This window comes from Saccharomycodes ludwigii, chromosome VII (genome assembly GCF_020623625.1).
Source record: "Saccharomycodes ludwigii strain NBRC 1722 chromosome VII, whole genome shotgun sequence".
Taxonomy (NCBI): Eukaryota; Fungi; Ascomycota; class Saccharomycetes; order Saccharomycodales; family Saccharomycodaceae; genus Saccharomycodes; species Saccharomycodes ludwigii.
The window spans coordinates 485707-508277 of record NC_060206.1 but is presented as its reverse complement, the minus strand read 5'-3'; the positions used below and the strand labels follow the sequence as shown (position 1 = coordinate 508277).

General features: G+C 31.4%; 11 protein-coding genes across 11 annotated transcripts; 3 read left to right on the top strand and 8 right to left on the bottom strand.

Moving 5' to 3' along the window:
- Positions 1–125: 125 nt before the first annotated feature.
- On the top strand, positions 126–1478 carry SPN1 (transcription factor SPN1; the record flags this gene model as incomplete). The annotated part of the gene is made up of 1 exon (XM_046081156.1): positions 126–1478. The coding sequence occupies one exon, from the start codon at positions 126–128 to the stop codon at positions 1476–1478; it is 1353 nt and encodes a 450-aa protein (XP_045932806.1).
- Positions 1479–1916: 438 nt separating this feature from the next.
- SCDLUD_005211 (40S ribosomal protein uS12) lies at positions 1917–3035 on the bottom strand (the record flags this gene model as incomplete). The annotated part of the gene is made up of 2 exons (XM_046081155.1): positions 1917–2289; positions 2971–3035. 2 exons carry the CDS (start codon positions 3033–3035, stop codon positions 1917–1919), a joined length of 438 nt encoding a protein of 145 aa, XP_045932805.1.
- A 764-nt stretch (positions 3036–3799) lies between these two features.
- On the top strand, positions 3800–5320 carry SCDLUD_005210 (uncharacterized protein; the record flags this gene model as incomplete). The annotated part of the gene is made up of 1 exon (XM_046081154.1): positions 3800–5320. The coding sequence occupies one exon, from the start codon at positions 3800–3802 to the stop codon at positions 5318–5320; it is 1521 nt and encodes a 506-aa protein (XP_045932804.1).
- Positions 5321–5650: 330 nt separating this feature from the next.
- NAT3 (peptide alpha-N-acetyltransferase complex B subunit NAT3) lies at positions 5651–6241 on the top strand (the record flags this gene model as incomplete). Its single annotated transcript, XM_046081153.1, has 1 exon — positions 5651–6241. The coding sequence occupies one exon, from the start codon at positions 5651–5653 to the stop codon at positions 6239–6241; it is 591 nt and encodes a 196-aa protein (XP_045932803.1).
- Positions 6242–6561: 320 nt separating this feature from the next.
- SCD6 (Scd6p) lies at positions 6562–7752 on the bottom strand (the record flags this gene model as incomplete). The annotated part of the gene is made up of 1 exon (XM_046081152.1): positions 6562–7752. One exon carries the CDS (start codon positions 7750–7752, stop codon positions 6562–6564), a length of 1191 nt encoding a protein of 396 aa, XP_045932802.1.
- Positions 7753–8261: 509 nt separating this feature from the next.
- On the bottom strand, positions 8262–9386 carry ANT1 (Ant1p; the record flags this gene model as incomplete). The annotated part of the gene is made up of 1 exon (XM_046081151.1): positions 8262–9386. The coding sequence occupies one exon, from the start codon at positions 9384–9386 to the stop codon at positions 8262–8264; it is 1125 nt and encodes a 374-aa protein (XP_045932801.1).
- Positions 9387–10082: 696 nt separating this feature from the next.
- Positions 10083–11480, bottom strand: YLH47 (Ylh47p; the record flags this gene model as incomplete). The annotated part of the gene is made up of 1 exon (XM_046081150.1): positions 10083–11480. One exon carries the CDS (start codon positions 11478–11480, stop codon positions 10083–10085), a length of 1398 nt encoding a protein of 465 aa, XP_045932800.1.
- Positions 11481–12346: 866 nt separating this feature from the next.
- On the bottom strand, positions 12347–16972 carry SPT6 (chromatin-remodeling histone chaperone SPT6; the record flags this gene model as incomplete). Its single annotated transcript, XM_046081149.1, has 1 exon — positions 12347–16972. The coding sequence occupies one exon, from the start codon at positions 16970–16972 to the stop codon at positions 12347–12349; it is 4626 nt and encodes a 1541-aa protein (XP_045932799.1).
- Positions 16973–17547: 575 nt separating this feature from the next.
- Positions 17548–18555, bottom strand: DAM1 (Dam1p; the record flags this gene model as incomplete). The annotated part of the gene is made up of 1 exon (XM_046081148.1): positions 17548–18555. One exon carries the CDS (start codon positions 18553–18555, stop codon positions 17548–17550), a length of 1008 nt encoding a protein of 335 aa, XP_045932798.1.
- A 242-nt stretch (positions 18556–18797) lies between these two features.
- On the bottom strand, positions 18798–20066 carry SHY1 (cytochrome oxidase assembly protein SHY1; the record flags this gene model as incomplete). The annotated part of the gene is made up of 1 exon (XM_046081147.1): positions 18798–20066. One exon carries the CDS (start codon positions 20064–20066, stop codon positions 18798–18800), a length of 1269 nt encoding a protein of 422 aa, XP_045932797.1.
- A 400-nt stretch (positions 20067–20466) lies between these two features.
- On the bottom strand, positions 20467–21504 carry MRPS5 (mitochondrial 37S ribosomal protein uS5m; the record flags this gene model as incomplete). Its single annotated transcript, XM_046081146.1, has 1 exon — positions 20467–21504. One exon carries the CDS (start codon positions 21502–21504, stop codon positions 20467–20469), a length of 1038 nt encoding a protein of 345 aa, XP_045932796.1.
- Positions 21505–22571: the final 1067 nt, after the last annotated feature.

Sequence of the window (22571 nt, the reverse complement as noted above, 5' to 3'; positions counted from 1 at the left end):
TTTTTTTAAAACAACAACTATTCACATTCTTCTGATATTAAGTGACTTGATACCTGAATGGTAATATTAGAGAGTTATAAATAAATACATAAAAAGAATACATACAAATAAATATAAATTTAAAGATGGATAAACAGGAAGAGAAAGAAAATCAAGATGCATTAATACCACATCAAAAAGAAAAAGGAATTCAAGAGACTACCTCTGCATCAGTACCACTACAAGAGGAAAATGAACAAGAACCAGTGGTGTCTGAAAAGAATGTCGAGGAAGATAAACCATTAAAACAAGAAGAAATCGAACAAGAAGACAACAAAGAAGTCGGGCAAGAAGACAACAACGAACTTGAGCAAGAAGACAACAAGGCAACTGAACAAGAGGACCACAAAGAAGAGGAACAACAAGTACTACCGGAAAATAGAAGACGAAAGCATATAGATGCAGGAAACTCGGATGATGAAAATGGAGACTACCCTGATTCTACAACGAAAAACGCCCTTCAACATAAAATAAGTGACGAGATTAACATTTCCAATGTAACCTTATTGGATGAGAAAGAGACCAAACGTAAAGAATTGGAGGATAGGATGGCTAGAGCATTGAAGTCCAAAAGTGGTGGGTTTCGTAGAAGAAGAAGAGATGAAGAAAACTTGGAAGAATATTTGGATGAAAAAATCCTAAGGCTAAAAGATGAGATGAATATAGCCGCACAAAAGGATATTGAAACTATTGACGAAAGAATGAATATGCAGAGCAATATGTCTAATAATGATGATAAAACAATAAAACCTGCCATGGAGAAAATCAGGTTATTACCTAAAGTTGAATCTGTATTAAGCAAAGTTAAATTGGCAGACACTATTTTAGATAATAACCTATTACAAAGTATTAGAATATGGCTAGAGCCCTTGCCTGATGGATCATTGCCCTCCTTTGAAATTCAAAAAATTTTGTTTAATGCAATCGACCAATTACCTATTAAGACCGAACATTTAAAGGAAAGTGGTCTAGGCAAGGTGATTATATTTTATACTAAATCCAGTAGGGTTGAACCTAAATTGAAAAGAAAAGCTGAAAAATTAGTTGCTGAATGGACAAGACCGATTATTGGTGCCAGTGATAATTATCGTGATAAGCGTATTTTGAAAATGGATTTTGATATGGAAAAATTCAAAAGAAAGAGTGCCACAACTTTGAAGCAAAAATTGAATAAACCAAACGGTAATAAAAAACAAAAAACTAACGAGGATGTGGAAAAGGCTGAAACTTTATACGAACAGGCTGCCAAAAGAAAAGGCAGAGCTGCAATCCCAGCACAAAGTACTGCCGACTATAAATATGCCCCTGTTAGTAATATAGATTCTGCTTCCACTAGCCATCATCACAATATCAGAAGCAGTGGTGTTGGATCTTCTTTGAATAATAATGAATTATATAAAAGGATTAATAATAAATTATCCAAGAAGAAGAGATCATAATCACGTGTATTTAGATTTTTTTAAATTTTTACTTAGTTCTAACTAATTAAATATACATATATGCTTTTTTTTTTTATTTTAAACACAAGCTTCCTAAATTTTAACGCTTTAGTGATATATTGTTGGTCACTAGAATAAATCAATAAAGAACCCAAGGTACTCTTTAATCTGTAAAAGGCCACCGATATTCATATTTAAAAGTAGCTTCATTAGGCTACTGTACATTGAACAGAAAAAAAAAAAAAAAAAAAAAAAAAAAAGAAAATGTTATTATTATAACAATAATAATGTTGCAAATATATATAAATTATATTATATAAAACACATATATATGGACATATATAACGTAAGTTGTTTATTTTAGAGGAAAAATGTAAAGGGAGTTAAAAAAAAATTGTATTTCATTCTTTGTTGAATTGAGAAGACAAGACAAAAGCTTTAAGCTCTTGGCTTTTCCTTCTTTTCCTTCCACAAAGCCAACAAGGAAACACCAGAGACTTTAACAACCTTAAATCTAACACCTGGAATATCACCCTTAGCCTTACCTTTTCTACCGAAACCAGCCAACAAAACTTCGTCATTTTCATCGACGTAGTTCAAACAACCATCATTTGGAACAAAGGCAGTAACTTTCTTACCGTTCTTGATCAATTGAACTCTGACACACTTTCTAATAGCAGAGTTTGGTTGTTTAGATTCAATACCAATCTTTTCCAAAACAATACCTTTAGCGTGAGAAGAACCACCAAATGGAGAAGATTTGAAGGCAGTACCCAATAATCTCTTCTTATAAGATTGTTCGGCCCAACGACTATTAACAAATATATAAATGTTTTTTTTTCGTATGCAATTGAACAACTATAATGTGTTATCAATGATAACCATAAATAAACAAAGCAAATACAAAAAAAAAAAATTCAATAGTTAGTAACACTAATTTAGATGTGATATATGAGAATATATGCATAACCTGAATAGGTACAGGAAATCATTAAACAATGCGGAATAAGATCAATAATAAAAAGTTTCTAATAAAAAAAAAACCAGCTTAAAAATACATTCAAGCTAAACAACAAATTGAAATGTTATCTAAATCCAATAAATTAATTGTTCTAAACCTTATGTTTTAAACTAAGTTCAAAGTAAAAAAAAAAAAAATTTATCTTGTAAATCCACGACTAAACAAAAAATGGTAATTATCAGTTATTAAACTACTCAATACTTTTTTCAACATGCTAAAATCAAATATTTTGTAAATGAATAGTTCACTTTATTATTGTATCAACTCAATACTCCCACTGCATAGATAACTTATAATTTTTTTTTTTATAATGGCTACAAAACTCTACTTTGTTGTCAGTAACTTTTCAATGATGTTACTATTTTATTATTAATCCATCTTCAAAGTTTAACTTTCCATTTCCGCACATGAAAATGTCCAATATTCTCCTCTTTTCCAATTTTTTTTAATATAAATATTTAAATAACATACTTGTTTCTTCTGTGGACACGTAACTTTCTAGCGGAATTCAAACCTCTTGGCTTACCTTTACCCATCTTGTTAGTTAGTTTATGATATAGTTTTTTTTTCTTTTTTTTGTAATTGTATCGAAATAAAGATGTAAGTAAAAGTAGAAGCAAGATCGTGTAATGAAAATAAAATAGGAAAAAAAAAAAAAAAGAAAATGCAACGTACCTAATTTGATAAGCTGATATAATTAAAAAAAAAAAAAAATAACAAGCAAATGGAAACTTACAGCTTTATTATTTAACGAAGGGATAAAATAAAAAAAAAAAAAATTAAAATAAAATAAAATAAAATTAAACGCAGAGAGAAACAAAAAAGATTTTAAAAACGGCAAAGGAAAAAGAATAAAAAAAAGATTTCATTTTTGGAGGAAAAAATCGGGCTTTATGAACAGCTAGGCAAGAAAAAAAAAATATAAAAAGTTCTTTTGTTTCCTCAAAAAATAATATTTCTTTTTATCCAAGCAAAAATAAAAATAAAAATAAAAAAAAAAAAAAAAAACTGAAAAAAAAGTAAAAAATAAATTATTATTAATAAGGTAATGTACGGATTCAATAAATACAAATGGTTGTCAAACTATTCAGCAAATTATATGCAAGCCCTAATATGTTCAGTAAGAAGAAAAAAAAAAAAACAACTCAAACAATTCGCATACAAAAACAAATCAATCCTTTAAACGCATTTATACGTCAACTAACTTTAAAAGACTGATACCATCAATTTAATATCTCTTCCTTTCTTAAAAATAAACCAAAAAACAATCTTGCAACATATTGAATATCGATAAATAAAAATGACAAACAACGTTAGGGACAACTCAGAAGTTAATGCTGACATAACTCTGTTAACAAACAAATTAATTGCAAGATACTTAATCAAACATAAGTACGAATCTACTTTTAATAAGTTTATAACAGAGACAGGTCTCTCACAAAAAATGGTTTTAAATGAGGATTTTAATGAAATGGAAGACCGGTTGGGATATCACACTGAAGATTTGGAAACCATGGTATCAGAACGTGTTCAGTTTAAAGCCTACAAAAAAAGTGTTGCAACCTCAACCTGTTCTACTGAAAATGGTTCGTTAGGGACTGTTAACGATGAACAGAACGTCTTGAACAAAATATCTCTACCGCATTGGAAATATGATCGAAGGCCTGTTATCTCTACCGATTTGTCATCAAAAATTAATTCTTTGGTTATTGCAGTTTTTTCAGATGAAAATTTCTTAATTGTAAGTACAAGCAACCGTAAAATATATATATATTCCATCGATCATGAAAATACTGCAAAAGCTGGCAATTATCATTTGCTTCAGGAAATTAAAACCACAAGCGTGGTCAAGTTCATCCAAAAAATTGACACAACCTCTGATAATGGCGAAAAAAAAACATTGTTTTTATTTTGTGAATTAGATGGTAATATAACTGTTATTAAAAATTTTGCACCTGACTTGGAGTATAAGAGCGTCAAGTTGGATAAAAACATCAGAATGATTTCTACATTTTTAATATTCGTTGATGCTGAAAATGAATTAATGTGTTTAGTTAGTTGTCTAAATAAAACGGTTAAAGCATTCCAAATTAAAATGAATGAATCAGAAATCAAATGCAATTTAATTAGAGAATTAAACTTGTTAACTAATTGCAGCACGATAAATATCGTACAACCAAAGAAGGAAGAAGAAGAAGAAGAAGAAGAAAAAGAAAAAGGCAAGAGCAGTGGTGATAATAATCTGTTGATTTATTTAACTAGATTAGAAAGTACCCAAATATACGTCTATGATTTAAAATTTGTCCTGAAATACAAAATATCTTTAAATAATGCACAGTTTAGTACTCATTCATTTACTGTCACAGATTTAATCTTTTTCAACACAAAAGATGATAATACCGCGGTGGCCAAAGTAAACAATATCACCATAATCAAACCTCAAACCAAAATGTTAATATCAACATCACATGTTCCCTATATGAGGTTGTTACTAGTAGAAGCAACTGCGAACAACTTAGATAGTCTCAGTAGTGATATCCCAATATATTATAATATGATATTGGAGAATTTTAAAACAGAAATATACCAAGATTCCTTTTCTACTAATATGTTGGTTTGGGATTCCGACTGCAACGGATGCTTATTGGGTTGCGATTCTGGACTTTACAGTATTGATTTATCAAATAGATGCGAGGTTGTTCCTCTCACTAGTAACACTGAAAATATTAAGAGTAGAGTTAAGTCATTGTATTATGATGATAGTAATAATAGAATATTAGTGTCATACGCCAATAAGGAATTATATGTGTTGTCTTCGTGATGGTATATGGAAAATAAGGGTTTTATTAGTAAGATACCATAATAAAAAATAAGTAGAATTGCGTGGCTATAAACAAGAAGTTTGCACTTGAAATTACGGCTTATTTTTTTTTCTTTTTTTTTTTTTTTTTTTTTTTTTTTTTTCAAAGGAATAACTCAAAAGTTCCGACGTTAAAAAATTGTGCCGTCGGATATTACCAAAAAAAAAATATAATATATATATATATATGATATATATTTATGAATTATGAATTATGAAATAAACGACTCGATTATCTCATAAAACTTTTGTAGAACCAAAAACAAAAACAAAAACAAAAACTAAACACATATGACCTCAATCCAACCATTTGAAGCAACCGATTTATTTGATTTGCAACCAGTAAATTTGGATCCATTGACAGAAAACTTTCCACTTGAGTTTTATTTTGAATATTTAATTCTATGGCCAACTTTATTTTTTAAGAGTGTTGAAAACGAATACAACAAAGATAAAAAGACAAATACTCCTGTTACTAGTGGATACATAATGGGAAAGACAGAGGGCAAAAAGTCGGAATGGCATTCTCATATAACAGCAGTGACTGTTTCCAAGAATTATCGCCGTTTATCAATTGCTTCAAAATATTTGTGTGTTCCATTTGCTAAAATTAGCGATTTCAATAGTAAAGCTTATTTTGTTGATTTGTTTGTTAAATGTAACAACGCTTTAGCTATTAAAATGTATGAAAATTTGGGGTATAGCATATATAGAAGGGTTGTTGGATATTATGGAGATGGGTCAAACAATTCCTTGAAAAATATTGACGATGATAACGATGCGTATGACATGAGGTTGGCTCTATCTAGTGATCCTGATGGTAAAAGTATCAGAAGGAATGGTAAAGAGGTCCGATGTCTGCCCAACGATGTTAGGTTTTAAAGACCAAAAAAAAAAAAAAAAAAAAAAAATTATTCTGTTACAGTATACCCAAATGTTGCCTGTTATAATAGCTAATATAAAGACATAAGAATTGCCATTTTATTTATTGTACATAGAACACATAATTAGAATAAACATGATAATTTGAGCTAATATATATAATAAAAGAAATCACTTTACTTTTTTTCCCCCTTTTGGTTCTGAAAACATCATAGAAAAAAAAAAAAATTAAAAACAAAAAATAAAATAACAAAGTATGAATATAGAGTTTACATAGTTAAATTATCAATGATCCAAAAAAAAAAAGCCTCTCTTTCGTTTCAAAATTCAATTTTTTGTGGTGGCTGGGAAATGTTGCTGTCGTTATTAGTATTAACATTGCTATTATTATTATTATTAGTATATCTGTTATTATGATTATGATTATGATTGTTATTATTATAATAACCGCTTTGTCCACCTCTGTTATTGAACCCACCACGGTTATATCCTCCTCTGCCACGTGTGTTATTATTATAATAGCGACGACCACCACCTCTACCGCCATTATTATTGTTATAATGCCCTCCACGATAACCACCACGATGACCACCTCTAAAAATTCTTGACTGTCCAAAAGTGTCCATATTTAATTGACGTTCTTCATTCCATCTCATATTGGTATTTTTATCAGTAGATGTGGAAATTGAATCAAAAAAGGACGATTTTTTGTCATAGAATGAGATGTTTTCTTCACTATTGACGGAAGGATCATCACCACCACTGCCACTTGTCTTATCTTCTGTTTCCTGAATATCAAGTTCTTGGTCTTTTTCACCGTTGTTTTTGATGAATTTCGCGTTACTTCTTTCAAAATCAAAATCCTCAGCTGGTATATCGATTTTGTTGTGTTGAAACTTATTGTAGTTATGGTTATGATTATGGTTACCGTATCTAGATCTGCTGTTGTTGTAATCAGAAGTAGTGGATGTAGTGGTGTCAGTGGTTGGGTCCGAAGTAACCGCCTTGGTTTTTTCTTCCATTTGTTCATTTATTTTTTTTGCTTCATCTTCTTTTTCTTTTTGCAGCTGTTTTTGTCTTTCCTCTTCACTAGGTGCATATACTCCGTATCCTGAAACAGCGGGAGGAACTACCGGGCCGTTGGGATTTTGAATATTTTGTGGCGATAAAAACTGTTGTTGTTGTTGTTGTTGTTGTTGTTGTTGTTGTTGTTGTTGTTGTTGCTGTTGTTGCAGTGGTACAGGTGGTAGGACCGGTTGAACCTCATGCAATGGAACATCCAAGATATTTAAATCTTTAACATCATTCCCATTAAAAGTAACAGTTTCATAAACGTTGGGATGTGGGTAAACTTCTTCTGGACCCCAGTTTTTTCTGCCCTCCGTACCAAAACATCTAACTTGAGATAGTGTAACTATCCCTTTCTCTGAATCTATACCTTGTAATAACCCAACATAACGGCTATCCTTTGCTGAGATTAAAGATATAGTTTTCCCAATATATTGAGACATTGGTTATTGACGAGTCTTATGTTTATATCGTAGTTTTTCGGAATGTAATAGCAGAGTGAATCAGCTTACCAAAAAAAGAGGAAAGTGAAAGGTAAAAAAAAAAAAAGAAGGAAATGAAAGGTAAAAAAAAAAAAAGAGAGAAAGAGAAAGAAGAAAAAGAGAACGAGGGGCAAATTATTTTCTTCTCCATTTTTAAAACTAGTCAATTTTTTTTTTATTTTTTTTTTTAACCATAAAAATAGAAATAGATCCGGGTTAATATATATTATACGAAAAAGGACATCCTTGCCTCCACACACACCAAACCACCACCGGCTGGCCAACTAAAAATATCAAACAGTGTACAATATCTTTCCAGTAGTCGAGAAATAATAGATGGTCAGAAGGATTTCCACTATTTCAATCTAATAATTAAAAATTAAAAAAAAAAAAATAGGTAGAATTTATACATAAATGGTTGTTATTTATTTTGATTCAATTATAAACTTTCCATTGATTATACTATCATATCAGATAACACCAATTCTACAAAAAGTCACTTTGGTACCTACCCTTCTTCTACGTTGTTGCTGCACAAGCAATCTTCTTAAAGTTAAAACCAATTTACCCAATTCTCCCTTATACATGAATACCAAACCTTGTACTAAAACCCCTTTTAACAATTGCAGATGGACTCCTTTCCATAGGGATAAAATACCCTCATTTCTGATTAAATATTGTAAAACCTCAAAAAACGTTTGAAATTGTGAATTGGATTTTTGCAAGAGAACTTTACTTATAATCAATGGCTGTGTGATTATTGTAGAACACATTTTACTGATAACACCGCAAATAAAATTGTATAATGGGGGTAGTTTGACACTTGTATCCAATAATGGAAGGGTATTCTTATCATCACTGATGGAGGAAAGCAATATTTTTTGCAATTTTTGAAAAACTGCAAAGGTAATTGCCGGGTTACAGGATAGTATCAAACTAACTTTTAAACCTTTGTAGAAGTTAGTCAATTTCCCACCGTTTCGATTATATATATCTTTAATTTCTTCAAATATACCTGTGTTAATGTTAGTTGTGGTATCGTTGCTGTCACAATCCAAACCTTTTGTTTTCTGACTAGTTGCGATGGTGCCTATTGGAACTGTGACTACTGAAGAAAACGAGCCAGAGATGATTCCTAATAACAACTCCTCTAAAGAATTTAACCCATTTTTACCGCTGATATTGGTGGCATATTTTAATTTTCTATTGTAGTAATATTTTCTTATAGTAGTATAAATAAACCAATAGTTGAAACTTTGAATTATTCCAGATATAATACTAAAATTATAGCCTCTATATAAACCATGGAAACCTTCATGCTTATATATGTATAACAAACATTCTAAAGAGGATTTAAATTGAGGATATCTTCTACTTGTCTTATTTGATTGTACTGGCTTGTATTCTTCACTCTGGTTTTGTGTTTCAGAATCATTAGCAGTAGTGGTGACATTATTTTTCTTTTCTTTTTGACTCTCTTCTTTTTGCTTTAGTTGAGTTTGTAAAATAGTTTTAATTACATCCAATGGGTAGACTAAACTATTGGCCAAAGCACCAGCTAATGCACCAGTGATAGCATTTTCAAGCGAAGACATTTGCAGAAGTGATATTTTGTATTATAATCCTAGTTGAAAACTCTTGAAGTTATAGATGAATGGTTCAGAGCTACGAGTAAAAAAAAAAAAAAGAAAAAAAAAAAGGGAAGGGGTGCGGAAAAGTGTTTGTATTGTGTTAGTTAATTTTGAGAAATAATGCCAGGCTAACAAACGTATTTTTTTTTTTTATCTTTATATATTATTATGTTCAGGCATAAGAACAACTTAGAGTTAGATAATAGTTTAAGTATAGCTTGGAATAAGGATGACAAATTGAGGGGAAAAAAAAAAAAAAGTAGCTTTCTTTGCTAAAAAAAAGCCAAGCACGGGCGAAATGCTGCATTCTACTGCACCTTATAGAAAAACAGTGGTGGTGGTAGTGATTTTATTAACTAAAATACTTTTAATCACAATTTTATGACTCATACAATAACATGTACATACATATAATCTGATAAATTCGGCTTATATTGAATACCGCAAAATATAAACTTTCGGTATAAAACCTCGGATTACTTGATAAAAAAAAGTGTTAACATATTACCCCATTAACATAAACATATATATAATATTATATACAGCGTCATTTTTTTTTTTTTACTGATACAATCAATAAAAAATTACCGACTAATTTAGCCTTATATTAATTATATTTGGCACTTTATATGTATTTAAATTTATTGTTCTCTGGTGCATCTATTTTTGTTTATCATTAGTGGCATTAGCTTGCTTATCAACAGCATCCAAACTCAACTCATCACGAACTTTAACAACTGTACCCTTTTCTTGTTCCACTTCCTCGTTCATAATCTCTTCTTGTTCTTTCAAGTGGGTCATTTTAGATTTGGCACTGGTTTCCTTTGGTGTACCAACAACGTTGATTTTAACCTCATGGTACAATTCATCAGGAACACCGCTTAAAACATCACATAACGAGTTATATAAAGTAGTTTGAACTAGATCACCATAATTATAAGCAGTAGCCATTAACAATAGGGTGGATGGAATCTTATCTTTAATTCTCATAGCTAACCAGACTTTCAAGTTTTCTCTTAAAACATCATCGCTGACATTTAAAATTTTAATACCTCTGTTTGCACAAGCCATTCTTAGTTCAGTTGAGTTCAAAGAAGAAACACCTTCGTATTGGATTTGAATGTCATCCTTCTTCAATTGTAACAACTTGTAACGGATTCTATAACGCAACATGACGTCAGTACCAAAGGGTTGTAAATTCATATATTTAGCAATAGCAATTAAGTAAGGTCTAGTCAAATTGTCTAAAACAGTATCATCGCTGAACAATCTAGCAACTTGAATCAATTGTTCACGAGACTCGGGCTTACCTGTAGCTCTAACGTGTTGATAGAATTGATTAAACACTTGCTTTTGTTCTTGTGTAATATTGTTTGGTTTGAAATGTTGTTTGTTTTCCTTAATAATGGAAGTAACCAAAGTCCGAGTTTTTCTCAAGTTAGCCAATTTCTTTTCCTTATCAACACTGCTTTCATAAGTACTTGGTAACAAGTTTGGAAATATTTTCAAAGCAATCGGTAACAATAGTTCAGCAAATGGTATGATGACAAAAGCAGCAAACGGGAATAGTCTCAAAACATCGCCAGTAGTTCTTTTTAATTGTAGCATTTCCCTTCTGGTTAATTCGTAACCCAGAGACATCTTGAACAACAATTTAGAAGAAATTTTCATTTCTAAACCCAACAATTTAGTACCGTCTAAATAGTGTCTGGCCTCACGTTTGACACGTGTCCATAGGGATGGTTTAATGCTTGCAGTATTAGAGGTAGTGGTAACAGTTGTTGCAGTAGTAGTGGTGGTAGCTGCGTTAGTAGCAGCTGGTGCAGCGGAGTTAGTAGAGACAGCGGTGGAAACAGTACCGGAAGCAGCAGCAGCAGCAGCGTTATCAGCGTTATTTTTTTCAATTATTTGTTGAATCTTACTAGGTTCATTCTTTTTGGTACTAGTGGAATTGTAACGGTACGGTATACCACGTGCAACAATACATGGTGAATTTCTATATAATGTAGAGGTTGCTTGGGCTGAAATCACAAGCAATCTATTGGTGTATTTTATCATCTTAATGGAGTGATAAAAGTCAGCGGTTGAATTTTTTTTTCTTTTTTTCTTTTTTTCTTTCTTGTTTCCTAAAAAAAATAATCTTTATATGTAATGATCAATGATGGTAAAAAAAACCGAAGGAAAAGAAAAAACATCTCTTCACCTTTTAAGTTTATATATAAAAAAAAAAAAAAAAAGAAAAAAAAAAAGTTCGAGAAGACGTAAAGAATAAAAAAGAACAAGAAATGTTTCACTTTTTAAAGACTTGACATTTGTTCGATTATTTGCCACGTTTGTCCGCCACCAAACTCATCAACAGGAAAAGAAGAAAGAGAAAAAGAAATGAAAAAGAAATGAAAAAGAAATGAAAAAGAAATGAAAAAGAAATGAAAAAAAAAAAAAAAAAAAGGTTGTCCGGTCAAGAAGTTCCCGCAGATAGTCCAGAAGCTCAATGCCTTTTCGCTCTGTGGAATATTATACTTTTAAATAGGCTTAAAATATCGGAGGAAGAAACGGAGCTGAAGGGAAAGCAATTATGCCACGATTTCAAGATCCGCGCGATTTATAAATATATAAACATCTTTTTCTTAAGTTATTTCCGATGTTCGGATGCGAAGTTAAATGCGGCCATTATGCCGGTTTGAAAAGGAATAAAAAATATTTATATATGCGTATAGAAAACTTGGAAACAAATCTCATAATAAACCATTTCCCATATCCTGAAATCAAATTACAATCAATTTCAAAATGTTTCTCAAAAGCACGTTTTGGTGGCTATTTCACTTTTTTACTTTTTTTTTTTTAAATAAACTTTTTATACAATAGTAAATAATAACAATGAAAAAAAAAAAAAAAAATTTTTTTTTTTATTCTCTCCTCCCCCTTCAATACGAAGTTCCTGTAGTAGCACCATTACTCGTATTAACATTCACATTACTGTTACCACTACTAGTAGCACCTCCTCCACTAGTGCGCTGCGTTCTGTTCGATTTCAACAATGTCTTAAACCCATTACATAATTGAATAACTGTTGGATAATTATAATTAACCAAGTAATACCCTGTATGTGTTAATTTAACATTCCAAACATACAACTTGCTCCTATCATTGATCTTAAACATCAAATAAAACCAACCTGGATGATCGTAGTTAAAACTGAAATAATAAACCGACCTGTTGGGATTAACTTTGGAATAATCTTCCACAAATTTGATAACCTCCTTTTTAGTGCCATTCTTGAATTTTTCATTATTGGTTATCTCATTCAACAATCTGACTTTGTTTTGTAAGTAATCTACAATAATTTGATCCAAATCATGATAGCGTTCATTCTCTACAATCAATGTCTTACCTATACTCAATGGGTTTTCTTTGTCTTGTTCCAAAATATCAACATGTTGGAACAAATCTTTGTCTAGTTTCCAAGTAATCGCTAAATGGTCATCGCCCAACGAACTTTGTCTAATAACAAAATCACCACGCTCTTTGCTTCTCAAGTAATCTTCAGCTTGTCTGCCAGTAAAGGGATAATAGTAAGGATGATTAATAACACGATGCTTCCTTTTAGCACGTGCCTCCATCATAGTAATCTCCCGCTCCTTTTCCAAATCACGGATTTCTTGCTGAATATCCCAGATACTTGGGTCTTTACTATAATGTATTGGAACATATTGTTGTTCAATATCATGCGGCAATAGTGAAACTTCACAACTAATATTATCGTAATTGATATATAGTATCTTGGCAGGATATGTTTTACCCATTTCGTAAATGTCAATGGCAGGCCTCCTTTGTTGGTAACCTAGGTGACGTTGTGCCGGAACAGTACATTCGATACCACTATTAGAGACACAAATAATTTCTCCACCATTATTTCTAAAATGTTCAACCCTTATAGGAATAATACATCCCTTGAAAAACGTTCTATCAGTTTCACCCGTTAAATTATAAAAGATTTCTTCATTTGTCATTGGATGGAAATCATTTCTTAGTTCTTCAAACCCATCCAATAATTCCAACACAATAGTGTTCAAATTGTTCAATTTTCTGGCCCCAGTGTTTTTTTCTAACTCTTCAGCATATTGCTCCAAATTCAAGCTTTCCAATTTTTCTTTACCATCTGGGTCTTTTTGTAACATTTCTACAAACTCATTCATTGTTCTGTTCTCCTCTTTCTCCTTAATAATATCTGGATCCGTTTCCAAAGCATCTGCTGCAACTTTGGTGGCCAAATGGTAATCTTCTGGATGGATTCTGGTGCTATCCAATAAATCATGTTCAAATTCTTCTTCGTAGTGCGAGATTTTATTCTTTTTTTTACCATTTTTGTTCTTATGATCGGTATTCCAATCAATATACAAAAAGCCAGATGCGTTCATAAAAATGGTTTTTTGTAGGATGCCATGCGTAATTAATTGCTGGCGTGCTAATAATGGTTCGTTTAGTCGTTGTAAAGATTCCACAAAATCAATAGCTTTACGTTTACCAAATCCGGAAACATATGGTAATAAACGAGAGTAATATTTGTTGTCTACAGTCTTATTAATTTCAACACCTACCAAATTAACAATATCAACAAAACAACTTTCTAAACATCTGGTCAAAAATTCTTTAGGCAAAAGCGACTGATGTGGGTGTATATTTAAACAAATTAGCTCCTCCGCAGATAGACTAGCATATTCTAATAGCGGCGAATGCAAATACCGGGCCAAGGCTATACAATACTTGACCAAAATCGATTTACCTGGGAACTCCTCTTCAGATTTCTTCGAGTGTTGATAACAAATCGCTACTTGATCATCAACAAAAACTAATGGGATCAAGTTGCCGCTTCTACCGTCAATTAATCTTTTTCTGGTGATTATTTCCTGCAACTTCTTGGCAAATCTAGATGTTTGTGGGTTTGGTCCATTAATAGCAATGCAGTTTGGCTGGCAGACATTAACTATCTCTTCAAATCTGCTTTCAAATCCATCACGCGCACCTTCTTGTTGTTTCCTATCGAATGGATTAGCCACAATTTTAAACTCTCTTGCTAATTCAGACTTGCGATTTACCAACGTAGCAATAATGGCGTCACTACCAAATTTACCATTCCCACACGTAATACTTAACACCTTTGGAATCTTGGCATCTTTTACATTAGGTATGTACGGCGCTTGGTCCAATCTTCGTAAAAATGCATGACGAACATTTCTACTGATTAAAGTTTCGCACATTTTCTTTAAATTGTCCTTAATTTCAGAAGCGATATCATGGAAAATTTTTTCCAAACTCTTTTCAAAAACTTTTTTTCTCATCTCATTCCATTCAACCGCTATTTCATTGGTATCGGTAGATTCCAAGCATTCATGGAACAAATGTTCCGTGTACTGGGACTGTGATGACATATGAATGGAGACTTGCAAATAATGCTGTTGTTCAGCTTCCAGCATTCTTAGAAAAACATCTGGATTTTTATGGAAGGATTGCGGGGTTCTGTTAATTGCATACTTAATGTCTTCATATGGCGACCCCTTTTGGATTTCGCTTTTCCCCTTTGGTGTTAGTTTAACATCGGCAACGTAGTACTGGTAAAAATCATGTCTGACACGCTCCCTAATATGGGTGTTGTGTGAAATTTCCAAAGCCAAATATTTTACCACTGTTTCCAAAGCTAGTTTATGGTTGGAGGCAAAAATAGAGACTTGGTCTGCGTCGTTGACCAAAGCAGCGGAAACAGCCTCCTTTGGTGCCATGGTAGGGTGATCCACAACAGGATGTATTTGAGTTTGGTTAATAATATTTTCGCCTAAATGCTCACTGCTTATTCCAAAATCTTTCACCACCTGGTACAAGCTACTATTCTTAAATTTTTCGTAGTTGGAATATTTCAAATGTTTCTTGGATTGTTTTTGCAAAACTTGATTAATTTCCTGGGCATAATTAAACTCCAAGTAGTTGTAAATATCTTGTAAGGCGTTTAAATCGGTTTTGGTTGTTTGATTGGCAAAATATTCCTCAACCACGGAATCAAAAACATTCAGCTGCTTGTAAAAATTTTCCACATACCTCTTCTTATAAACAATAGAATGAAATTCAATGTCCAAGTAAACTATTTCCCACAAATCATCTTCATTCAAAACAAAACCGTCTGCTGTTTTCGAAGAAATATAATTTCTTCGATATGCATAAATAAAGGGAACCTCTAAATTTTCTTTGCTAATGAAATTTATGGCAAATCCAATAGCCTCTTCAAATTCAGATAAGTCAGAACCGGGTTGAAAGTTCTTGTAGTTTGCAATTTTATCACTGATCCATTTATTTTCTAATTTTCTTTCATCATCAGTTAAAGATTCATCATACGATTGTATACCTTGTCTAATTTCTTGAAATCTTTCAGGTATGTCTTTTTTTCGAATTATTATATCTTCATCGGTCATCAAGTTCTTTTTCAAGTCTTGCAAGTCATAGACATCTTTCAAAGTCACCTTTTTGGCGTTTCTGGAACGATTTCCACCACCAGATTCAATATCGTCTTCATCTTCATCTTCATCGTACTCATTTTCAGCAAATTCATCTTCATCTTCGTCTTCCACAGCCAGAGCCCAGTCGTAGTCATGACCATCACCGAAAATTTCAAACATTTCATCAATTTTATCAGGTGATAGCCCTGTTATTCTCAATGGGTTTTTCTCACGTTGCTCTCTACGCTGTTTTAATCTAGCTTGTCTGGTTTCCTCATCTTCATCACTAAATTCATCCTCCTCGATAAAATCATCGAAATCATCCAACCTATTACCAATGTCAGTCTCAACTGCTTTTCTGTTTTTTTTGTTTACAGTAGAGTCAGTGGCAAAATCATTGTTATCATCGCCAGAAACATTTGCGTCCATGGCATCATCATCATCCGAAGAAAAAAAATCTTCGACCGCAGGTCTTGCAGAAACACTAGAAGACCCCTGTTTTTTAACCCTATTGTCACGGTCTTGTTGGCCCAGATTTTCTCCTTCTTCTCCTTCTTCTTCTTTTTCTTCTTCTTTTTCTTCTTCTTCTTCTTCGTCTTCTACCCTGTCGCTATCAACGCCTACGTTGGACCTCTTCAATCTCTTTAACCTTCCTCTTTTAGGTTTAGAAGCTGGTCTTTGCACACCAGTATTTTCCAATAATAAGTCTAAATCATCTTCACTTAAAGCGTCATCTTCCTCCCTTCTTCTTCTTCTTCTTTTTTTCTTTTTATCTTTTATGTTCTTGTTCGACCCAATTTCTTCCTCTTCATCTTCTTCTTCATCATCATCGTTATCGTCTACAATAAATCCATCTTTAATTTTAGCTGCTTCTTCTGAATTTTCGTCATCTTCCTCGTCATCTTCGTCAGAAGAATCAAAAACATCATAACCTTCTTCCTCCTCTTCTTCCTCGTCTTTGCTCCTTACTTCTTGTTCTTTCTCGACAATATTAGTATTTTCTTGATGGTTTAGGGCTTGTTTTTCTTGTGAAGATTTTTCTATTGATTGATCTTCTTGCTCCATTGTGTAAAGCTAATTGCTGAGTAAAAGGTGTATTTTAAAAATAAAACAACTGTAATTAGACGACAACCTTTACGATATTCGTAATAAAAATACTTTTTTTTTTTTCTTTTTTTTTTCTTTTTCTTTTTGGTGAGATATGAGTAACAGTTTCTATTTTTTCCTTTTTTTTTTTTTATTGATAATAAAAGTTGAATGTGTTGAACTAAACTATTTTTACTATTAATATAACTCTTAAAAATATGATAAATTGTAACTAAAACAAAAAAAAAAAAAATTTTTTTTTAATGGTATAAAAACAAGATTTATTTTTTTATGGCAGTTTTTACACATGGCGAAAACGTACAAGTTAAAAAAATTGCGTTTTTACAAATTATAAATAGCGAATCCGGGTATGCAGGCTACCACAAGATCACAGTCTTATAGCAAGGCTGAGCTTGATTGGTCTGTAACTTTACTGGCAATACAATGCATGAAATGTCATTTATACATAAGATATCTAACCACCCAAAATAACTATATATTTATTCGATTTTCAATTCCTATATTGGTAATATTACACCTTTTTAATTATATATCTATCTAAATGGCGGTCTTTCTCCAATAGTGGTTCTATTCTTATCGTTATTTGTAAATCTATTATGCATTTTACCCTTATTAATATTACCCACAGTAGATGAATTATTGCCTATCCTTTTACCATTATGTTTGGTTAATCTTGAAGCACCAATAGCCAACGACATTCTTCTATTTTCATTATTAGTGTTTTTTACCCCTACTTCATTACCGCCATTGTCACTTATCACTCGCATGCTTGTTGGTGTTTCTTGATTTAGAGACTTATAATTATTATTCAATTGATTTCTATTCTGTCTTATTGTGTTTAATATTGTAGATTTTCTACGGCGCTTATATTCTACATTACTGGGATTACGAATTAAAGTATTATTACTAGCAGAAACAGAAGCGTTTTGAACCATTTCTGGATTCGATACGAATGAAGTATCTGTATCATATTCAGGGGTATTAATATTATTATTGTTATCATGCTTGTATATTTCTGGAGTTGGGACTACTCTCCTAAATTTATTGCGACTGATATTATTACTAGAAACGACTGAATTTGTATTAATTTTCCTTTTGGTATTATGGGAAGTTCTGTTAGGAACATTATTGTTATTATAAACTGGGAGGTGCGTGGGTTTAACAAACGAATTTTTATTTGTAACAGTGCCGACTGTGGTATCAGCTGTCTGTTGTTTTTCAAGTTCATCAATTTGTTGTTGCATTTTACTAATTTTCTCATCCAGAGTATTGATTTCATTTAAGTACTCAATTATCTTGGTATTGTCAACATTTTGCTGGTCTGTTTTGCTATCAGGACCTTCTATTGGAGAAACTAATTTGAAATCAACACACCATGAATTACACATCATCCCATATAATAATGAACTGCATGATTCATTAAAGTTGATTAAGTTTTCATGTATTATATTAAGTCCTGTTAAATTATGACTCAAAGTGTCTAATTTATCTTCCAACTTGGATAAATGTTCAATTACTCTGGTATTAAGTGGTGATGACATTGATATTTATAGGTGTGTTGACTTAGAAATGGGGTTTCCAATTCCGTTGTATTATAAAAAGATTGTATTTATTAATTATTTATTTTTACTTTTTACTTTTTTTTTTTATTTTTTATTTTTTATTTTATTTTTTCTTTCGGTGTTACCCTCCCTCCAATAGCTATTTATTTGCATTTTATATACAAGAAATCTTTATTTATTAAAACAAAGTCAAGAAATAACAACATTCAGGACTCACAATCCTACATGAAGTCTTTGAAACGCTTCATCCTAGCCTTTTGTGCTTCAGAGGATTTCATAACGTTAGGTTTAGCATATTTCTTTAGGGCTAAAATTAAAAATATAGAACTTAAGAAAGATAATCCAAACCAAGTAACCAAATATTGCAAATGATTATTTTTAAAGTCAACTTTAGGTAGTTTACCAATAGGAACACCTGCTTTAATCAGTTGCGCTTCATTAAATTCCATTCCCTTGTGAGTATCCACATATTTCACGGGTGTCTTCCCCGTTTTGCTGTTCCCGTTGCTATCATTATTTCTACCAAAAGGATTCCACCATTTATTGGAATCATAAGTCTTTGAAGTGGTAATATTGGCAGTGTCATCTTTAGGAACCCATAAATGATCATTCAAATCATGTAAAGCCTGAAAATAAATGGGTAAAGCATCATTAGCCTCATGGCACATTTCTGGGAAGTCAATAACATTCCATAATCTACTGTTTTTATCTTCTCTTTCCCATTGCAAATTAGTTAGTTTTCTGTAAACCCTAATCAAACAATCCACTTCGACATAACCCTTGGGAACACTTAAATGTTGCAAAGTCCTTGAATTGGGTAAAATATGATTTTCACTGATCCATCCTCTTTCAATTAAGACCCTTTTCCCGTTCCATTTCCCCTCATTGGTACCATCGTCCAAAATAGTAAATGGCGTAAATAACTGATACCCCTTGTAGCCATTTTTGACTCTTGGACCAACAAATAATTCGCCGAAATGATCAAATTCCCCTCTCAACTTGACTTTCCTGTATTGCCAATTTTCTTCAATTTTCTCATTAATGGCATCCAAATCTTGATCATTTCTTAAAACATCGTCAAAAAAAACTGCAGTATTTAATAGTTCTGGCAAAACCAATCTTTCCTCACACGTGGAAACCAATTTAGTTTTCCAATTTAATCTTCTATATTGCCATAACCCTAAATTGAAGGAGACTACTGGCATTGCTATCATTAATGCTAAAAAAATTAATTTTAATGGTGATTTCCAAATACTTTTGTAGGTGTTTTCATCATTAGGGTTCTTCGAGGATTTTAATGGTTTCCAATCAATGGTCGGTGTTTTAACTGTTTTCGATACAATACTTTCTTTGTAGTTGTTGTTTTTGTTTTGGATTTTTGAGGAAAAATATAATTTTGATGAGGAAAATAAACATGATCCTTTAAAAGATTTTTGTATTAAAAAGATATTTTTTAGTGATGGTGTTATTAGTATTCTTTTAGTGATCATTTTTAGGCATACGATAGCATGTTTTGCTGGTTGTGATGCAGAAATTATAAAAAAAAAAAATAAAAATAAAAAACTGTAAGGCAGCAGTGATGATGAAAATTTAAAGGGAAAAAGAACAAAAAATATGTTTTTTTATATTTAACTTTTTTTTTTTTTTTTTTTTTTTTTTTTTTTTTTCTTTTTTTTTCTTTTGATATTCTGTTTGAAAAACGCACTCTAACACAACTTATATTTGGTTATAACAAGAATTAAAAAAAAAAAAAAAAAAAAAAAAAAATTAATAGGAAAAAGATTTTCAGTTAAATAATACTCAAAATAAACTATTATAACAAGCATATATTAAACAGAATAAATATACACAAACTATCTACATGTAAATACACATTATACGTATCCATTATTATACGGTTGACTCGGAATAATAAATCTTTCTAACATCAACAATCTTCTTACCTCTGCCTAAAGCAATTTCATCCAAAGTTTTTTGTGCATTTACCAAAGCTTCGACAGTACCTTTAGCAACATTCATAACATTTCTACTTTTATAAATTTTCCCACTCAAATCCTTGATACCGCAAATTTCGGCGATTTCGTATATAACATGATTCACTCTTAGCCCGAAACCTGGTTTGCAACTTCTTAAATGCAATTTGACACCATGATATCTATAATCAATATCACCGTATATGGTTCTGTTTTCGTAAAGCGGGATCTTGGTTAAATTACGAATGGCATCCCAATGGGCCTTGTTGATGGCTTTACTCATTTCATCTCTACTCTTTCCTTCACCAATTCCAACTAGTCCGTTTTTGTCCCCAACAATAACTAAGCTATAAAAACTTGGAATTTTACCTTTTGCTGTTTGGTTACTAACCATCTTCATTATCAAGGGCTTCATAAATAGCTTTTTGTTGATAAAGTCTTTGTTGAAGCCTGTACGTTTTGCAATATCCCTAGCTCTCAACTCCTTGGCATTGTTCCGACTGTAATTGGATGGAGAAGCCAAACTCTTCAAGTCTACAGCTGTTCCTTCAGGAATCTGCACACGTAAGCCATCATATTCTGTATTCTTAGGCAATGGTTGATGAGTATAGTCATAATCGATAAATGGTAATATATTGTCAGAATTATGGATATTTGGTAAGCCGGGCAAATAATCCCAATAAGGATCTAATTTCGTAAAATCGTCATAGTAAGATGGTGCAAATTCCACGTTGGTATGGAATCGAAAGGTCTGTTGAGGAGAAGCAGGGTTGGTAATTATAGGATTAATTGCCTGCTCAGCCAATTCAGTAGCTTTAGCCAATAATGGGGATGTAGTACTATTAGATGCACTAACAGTATTATTTAAAAATTCAGTTGGGTATAGTTTAGAAACATTTTTCATGTATGTAGACTGGCTACGTTTGAATAATAAATTAGCTTTGGTGATAAACATTATATTTATATACTTTTGGTGTGATAGCTTTGTACTTAAATAGCTTGGAAAGGATAATGGATGGGAATAAAAGGAATAAATATAAGTAATTTTTTTTAGCAACGTTACGTTTATGGGGGGGAAAAAAAGAAAAAAAAGAAAAAAAGGATACTTCTCAATCAATGATGTGATATCAATTTGATATAGATCGAGATATATGAATTGAACAATAAAAGGGAATGAGAGAATTAAAAAAAGATATTTTTCTGTATCTTGTTTAAAGAAAAAGAAAAAAAAAAAAAAAAATTTTTTTGTTTTGTTTTGAATGTATGAAATGAACATTGAAGAAAGGGAAAAAAATTGGTTAATTACTACCATTTTCCTTCGGACTGTCAAGATAATTTACTATCCGAACTAGCGTAATATCACTCAATACGACATATAGCAACAAAATGAACAAAATTAAAAAAAAAAAAAAAAAGTGATTTTTCTGTAGTATTTTTTTTCCAATTATTTTCGTATTTTACTGTAAAATGTATTATTTTGTAACTTTTTTTTATTAAGGTGTTATTTACTTACTTTTTCCCCTTTACCTTGGAAAAAAAAGGATGATACATTTAATTATGTAATTTTTTTCTTTTTTGAGGAAGATGAGAGATGGGAGGAATCGTTAAGAAAAGTTAACACTTCATATACTTATTGTTACCAGTCGTAGCCAAAAAAGAACAAACAAAGGAGAAATAATAAATAAATCAACGAAAATGGCAAATATTTAATGATCACTTTTTTTTAGAGAACGGTTGGGCTTAACTAGTAGTTAGTAAACTTTCTCCTTTATTTATTTATTTATTCGTTTATTTATTTATTCAACCACCGATTCAAAAAAAAAAAAAAAATTGGGGATTAGTATTGAACAAATGGTTAGTAATAGCCATGAGCTTTATTTTAAGTTATAAACGATCTGAGCCTATTTTATTTAAATTTTTTTTTTTTTTAAAAGAAAAAAGAGCAAGAAAAAAGAGCAAGAACAAAAACAATGTACGCATAGATATTTTTTTTTTTTTTTTTTTTAACATTTATTAACACGC